The 5,980-nt window shown below is 29.8% G+C and overlaps 1 protein-coding gene across 1 annotated transcript; it reads right to left on the reverse strand.

Annotated features, from left to right (window-relative positions):
* Positions 1-2,053: 2,053 nt before the first annotated feature.
* Positions 2,054-3,315, reverse strand: LOC123259221 (catalase-like). The gene is made up of 3 exons (XM_044719561.1): positions 2,901-3,315; positions 2,575-2,811; positions 2,054-2,470 (listed from the first exon to the last, which is right to left on the reverse strand). The coding sequence occupies exons 1-3, from the start codon at positions 2,952-2,954 to the stop codon at positions 2,069-2,071; spliced, it is 693 nt and encodes a 230-aa protein (XP_044575496.1). The 5' UTR covers positions 2,955-3,315; the 3' UTR covers positions 2,054-2,068.
* Between the last annotated feature and the right edge of the window lie 2,665 nt (positions 3,316-5,980).

Genomic DNA, 5,980 nt, shown 5'->3' on the forward strand with positions numbered 1-5,980 from the left:
TTTTTCACCCAACCTAAAAAAGTTACGAATTTTTGAAAGAATCCGTTCTTTTTTTTTTTAATTATTATAACTTTTTCACAAACTGACCTTTCGGCACTTTTTTTATTTTTAAATTTTTGTTTTTGAATGTAGTTTTCAGAAAAAAATAGAAAAAATTTTTCGGAAGTCACGATATATCAAATATTTCAGTTTTTTTTAACAAAACCGTCATTTTTTCGAAGTCTGACAACTTCGATTTTCAATTTCTTTGTCTCAAAAAAAACTTCAACTAAGACAGTATTTAACCCCGCTCTTCCCATTTTGTGACGACTTTCCTTTCTATTTTTTTTTTTCGATTGAAAATAAAAAAATTAGAAAAACGGTTGACCCTATAGGCCATCCCTGCAACTTGCCGCTAATGTCATACTTAAGCGCTTAAAATTGCACTTACGACGTTTTTGAGCTCTTCGAGCTCAAAAATATAATTTTCGTGTCATTTTGAGCTCTCGGAGCTTAAAAATCTGACAAAAATTTAATAAAACACTAAATTCTTAAATTTTCAAACCGCAATTACTTTTGAATGAATAAACCGATTTTTACGCGGTTGACGGCATTCGACGCAGTTTTTCAGGCCTCGTAGAGAATTTTCAAGTTTTAATCGATCGAAGTAGGAATTTCGATGTAATTCCAAAAAAACATTTTTTTCGACAACGATAACTCACGAACGAATCAACCGATTTTGACCGGGCTAGCGGCGATCGACGTGGTTTTTTAATGTCAAGAGCTGATTAGTTTTTGAAATTAATTGATAAAGACGTTTAAAAGTTATTCCAAAAAAACCACATTTGAAAAAATTTGTGTGTGTGTGTGCGTGCGTGCGTGCGTGCGCGCGTGTGTGTGTGTGTGTGTGTGTGTGTGTGTGTGTGTGTGTGTGTGTGTGTGTGTGTGTGTGTGTGTGTAAACCTCTTATAACTTCTGAACGGCTCGACCGATTTAATTGCAGTTGGTGTCATTCGAAACGTCTCCGCCAAACTTAGATTTCCTGTAAGTTGGAATTGATTCGGACAAGTAGATTCCGAGAAATTGCAAAAAAAGTGAAAAAAAAGTTTTTTTCATTTTTTTAAAATATCTTCGAATTGGCTGAACCAATCGACCTCAAAAACTAATCAGCTTTTAACCATGAAAACTCGCATCGATCACCACCAAAAGCGTCAGAATCGGTTGATGCGTTCGTGAGATATGTTGTCGAAAAAAATCGAAAAAAGTGTTTTTTTGTAATAACTTCGAAATGCTTCATCATATCAATTCTTTTGTTTAGAATTATTTATAGCGCTCAAAAAACTACATCGATCGCCGCCAACCACGTGCAAATCGGTTGATTCATTCAAAAGTTATAGCAGTTTGAAAATTTTAAAAATCGTGTTTTATCGAACTTTGATAAGATTTATGAGCTCGAAGAGCTCAAAAACGTCATAAATGCAATTTTAAGCGCCTAAGTATGGAATTAGCGGGAAGTTGCTGGGATGGCCTTCAGAGTCAACCGTTTTCCTAATTTTTTTTTTTTAATCAAAGGTACTATGGTATTACTATTTAGCGTTTTATGCTTACATCTAAATTCGATATTGTTGTGAATAAAATACCAGTATTCGAATTATTATTTGATAATAATTTATAATTCGATCGAAACAATATTTTTTTTTTTTTTTTTTTAGTTTAAACGTAAATTCATTCAATTCATAGTTAATTTTTAGAAAAGTCGATTGGTTTAAAATACAAAAAATCTAAAAAAGGTTTTACCCTGGAATTTTTTCTCTCAGTGTACCCTGTATATTCATTGAAGCTATTTCTCTGTTTAATATTTATTTAAGCAGTTATTTACAAGTGAATAAATCACAACTTTTTTGTTCTCACTCGATTTATTGAAAATGAGAACAAAGTGTAAAACCTCGAAAAAAATAAAAAGTGGTTTACATACAAAATTTATAACTCTCAGTTATAGAAGTTATAGTGGTGAAATATGAAATATTTTTTACTTTTTTGTATTATTTCTTAACTCATATATAAGTTTTTTTTATAATTAAAAATATTTTTATAAGTTAGCTCCCTTTCCAGAAATATTTATCATTTTTCCTTTCTTCCGCAATTCATCCGTTAATCTCTGACCAAGATCAACATCCACTTGGGAAAAGTTTCTAATAGCACGTTCAGCAATGAAATTTGAAGCTTTTGCAAGGCTGTTAGCCATATTGGTTACAAGTCGAGTCTTTGCATCAGCATCAAGCACTTTCTGCCAAAAAGTTGTAACTTGGCCGAAGTTATCCTCATTTACCGCTTCATAACGATCAATATCTCCAAAAGCACTAAATGCTGGAGATTTTACAGCCGGACATACTTCAGGGCCTTTGAAGCTGTTTGGATAATAGTTCGGAGCTCCATCCTGATCATGTATAGTCATTGAGCCATCACGCTGATAATTCATTATTGATATACTCTATAAAAAATTGAATATTAGTGTAAAAATAAGAAATGTTATTTTTTTTTTATTTTAGCAATAGAAAAGTACTTATTGCTTAAAGAAACAAAAAGAATTATTACTTTGTAAGGACAATTTACAGGAAGCTGAAGATGATTTGGCCCAAGACGGTGTCTGTGAGTATCACTATAAGCAAAGAGTCGACCTTGAAGCATTTTATCTGGGCTCGGTTCAATACCTGGTACCATATGTGCAGGATCAAAAGCCAATTGTTCAACATCAGCAAAGTAATTTGATGGATTTTTGTCCAAAACGAGTTTACCGACCGGAATGAGTGGATATTCTTTATGGGGCCATACCTATTATAGAATCACATTTTATATAATGTTACTTACCAAAATCTGTAATGAGAGTAAAAAATGAAAAAAAAAAAGCTTCATAATAGGACCTTAGTTAAATCAAAAGGATTCCATTGAAATTTGTCTGCTTGCTGCTCGGTCATAACTTGAATATAAAATGTCCATGAAGGAAATTTTTTTTTAGCAATTGTGTTGTATAAACTCCTAATAGCATAATCTGGATCTTGTGAGCTTATTTTCGCAGCTTCTTCAGCTGTGAGATTTTTAATGCCTTGGTCTGTCTGAAAAATAAATAATAGAAAAGATTTCAATTAAAAATTACCATAGAAAGTTTCTGGCCCTGATAATTATCACAATAACCCCTTAGAAATCTTAAAAAACAATAGCCATAGTTGCATAAGAGTACATCCACCAGACCATATTGGAGCAGTTTTATATGAATCTGGTGGATGTAGCTTGTAAATAACTTCTACGTTTTTGTGTGCTTTATTTGTTTGGGTCTGTCGTCGGATACTCTAGCAAAAAAATTTTAAAAAGAACTATAAAAATGGCTTGGTCAAAAAGCTTTAAATGTATCTCTGATGTGACACTGGAAATAAGAAATAATTCAATACAATCAATTTATTAAAAACTTGAATGTTTAGATGCAGATTGCTTTGAAGAATTAAGATAATCAGAAGTGAAAAAAGAATATTCTGAATGACTTATTTATTATAAATTGTATTAAGACTAACTATTGAAACGATATTAGTTGATTTTTTAACAAGTCCATTGATAACAAATACGGCCAATGATAAGAAAATTAACCCGGTACAAGAGCTAAAATCTTGAACCGAGAACACCATTTTAAAGAATTCGATTATCATGATTGGAGCAGAAAAGTTTTTAATCAAGTAAATTTTCTCAGGTCAAGAACTTTGGTGCTTGATTAAAGATTATGAAATTCTTCAAAGTGATATTTCGGGTTTAAGATTTCCGCTTGTGTATCGAGTTAGTTTTACTATCGGATGAAAGCTTTAAATAAAGTAAAACGAATATAAATACTGAAACAATTAAAATTTATAGGCGGCCCATTTTACCCCAAATTAGTAAAATAAGTAAAAAAACGCAAACAACAAATGTTTTTTTGGGAGCCAATATAATAAAGAATACGTGTAGAGGGACTAAAAAAAAATAAAACGAGCGAAAAAAACTGACATTATAAACATTTTTAACTTCCCGCTAAGAAAATTAAAAAAAAAAAAAATTTTCTAAAATCGGGAAGTTATTGGTTTTATCCTGTTTTTTCGAAAATCGAGTTTTCATCAGATCTCGACGTTTTGAGGTCCTAGGAAGCTTCTCTGACAATTTGTGTGTGTGTGTGTGTGTGTGTGTGTGTGTGTGTACAAATTAGCGGGAAGTTGCAGAGATGGCCTTTAGGGTCAACCGTTTTCCTAATTTTTTTCTCAAGAATCCTACTGTGGCTCGCTCTCCTACTTCTTAAAATAGTTAATAAATTGTACTTACACTGAGAAAAAAGTATTTTGATAATCACAATACTTGGTATTTTGATAATCAAAATACCAAGTATTGTGATTATCAGAATATAAGTCAGTTCAATACCTATACTCTGCGCAGTAAACTATATATAATATATGCGCTGTCACTGCCATCGACGTTTTAACACTAACAGTTATTTTATTTGATTTATGCACTGGTAAAAATAGAATTCAATTAATATTTATTATATTAGCTTGAAAAAAATTTATTATTACACTTTTAATTTTAATTTTAATTTGTTTTGTTTGCTTTATAAGTCAATTGATTTGTGCCAGTAAAGTGAGGTTATAAACATCTAATAGTCTGTTACATTGGTATACTGATAATCCGAACAAAAACAGTTTCACTGTAAAAAACGCCATTCGGCCATACCCGACATGGATAGGTAGATTTCTTGTTTGAATATTGAAAAAAAAACACGTTATTAAAAGGCAAAAATGTCCTAAAATTTATTTTTTATTATATTTTTGCAAATAATGATATGAGACCGACTACAACCAATAGATATTCAAAGACATCTTCCTAAAAAATAGGATTTGTAACAGACGAAAGTCATTTGATGATAATAGCTAAAAATTAATTTATTTTTGATTTTTTTTTAATTTTCCAAACTCCGAAATAAATTGAAAAAAGTATCAAAAGGTAACGAATAATAGCTCAAATCGAAGATAATTATGTGAATTTTGACATAAAGTTGATAAATTCAAGCTATCTTTTATGGCTTAAAAATTATTTAAAGAAAAAGGGCTGAAATACGTTCATTGAAAAATTTTTGAAAATTTTCAAATTCACGGAATTAATTAAAAAAATCATCAAAACTAGACAAATAATAGTTTAAATTGAAGGTTATTAAATGAAATTTAAGATAAATTTGATAGATTTTATCTATTTTTTACATCTGGAAGATTATTTTCATAAAAATACAAAATTCAAAATTTTTGAAAATGAAAAAATTTTCAAACACCCACAACTCGTAAACTAACCGGCCGATTTTGCTCATCTTTGAACTTGATCTTGGTATTGATCCACAGAATAAGCCCACAAAATTTCATAAAGATCGGTTGAGAACTGTGGGCGCAATCCTGCTGACATGGCGCGTTATATCACATATATATATATATATATATATATATATATATATATATATACATACATAAATACATATATAAACTTTTGAGCCAATGCCATTTTTCGACATTACTCGATAAAATAAAACATATTATGATAAAATTTTCCTAAAATTACAACATGAGACCGGCTACAATAGTTATATTTCTATAGAAATCTACCTAAAAATCGCGCCAAGTCCACGTTCATAAAACTATTAAGAAAAAAAAATTTGTTTTTTTCTTTACAAAAATATATAAAATAAAAAAATTAAAAAATCCAAGTAACCGATATGATTGTTTATGATTTTCGGAAATTAAAAAAAATTTTGTTACAAATTTAAAAATTAAAAAAAAAATTTGGAACGTATTTAGTGTGCGCGGTTGCAAAATATTTTACTTTTAATGAAATTCGTAAAATCTATTTACTAGGATTTTAAAAAAATTTAAATACACAATGACGCACACCAAGTACGTTCCAAAATTTTTTTCTTAATTTTTAAATTTATAACACAATTTTTTTT

This window comes from Cotesia glomerata, linkage group LG2 (genome assembly GCF_020080835.1).
Source record: "Cotesia glomerata isolate CgM1 linkage group LG2, MPM_Cglom_v2.3, whole genome shotgun sequence".
NCBI classification, from domain to species: domain Eukaryota; kingdom Metazoa; phylum Arthropoda; class Insecta; order Hymenoptera; family Braconidae; genus Cotesia; species Cotesia glomerata.

Coding starts and splice junctions, on each gene's coding strand:
- LOC123259221 (XM_044719561.1), bottom strand. CDS start 2,954: ATGACCGAGCAGCAAGCAGACAAATTTCAATGGAATCCTTTTGATTTA. Junction 2,812..2,900: donor ATCCTTTTGATTTAACTAAG/GTCCTATTATGA, acceptor ATTCTATAATAG/GTATGGCCCCATAAAGAATA. Junction 2,471..2,574: donor CTGTAAATTGTCCTTACAAA/GTAATAATTCTT, acceptor AATTTTTTATAG/AGTATATCAATAATGAATTA.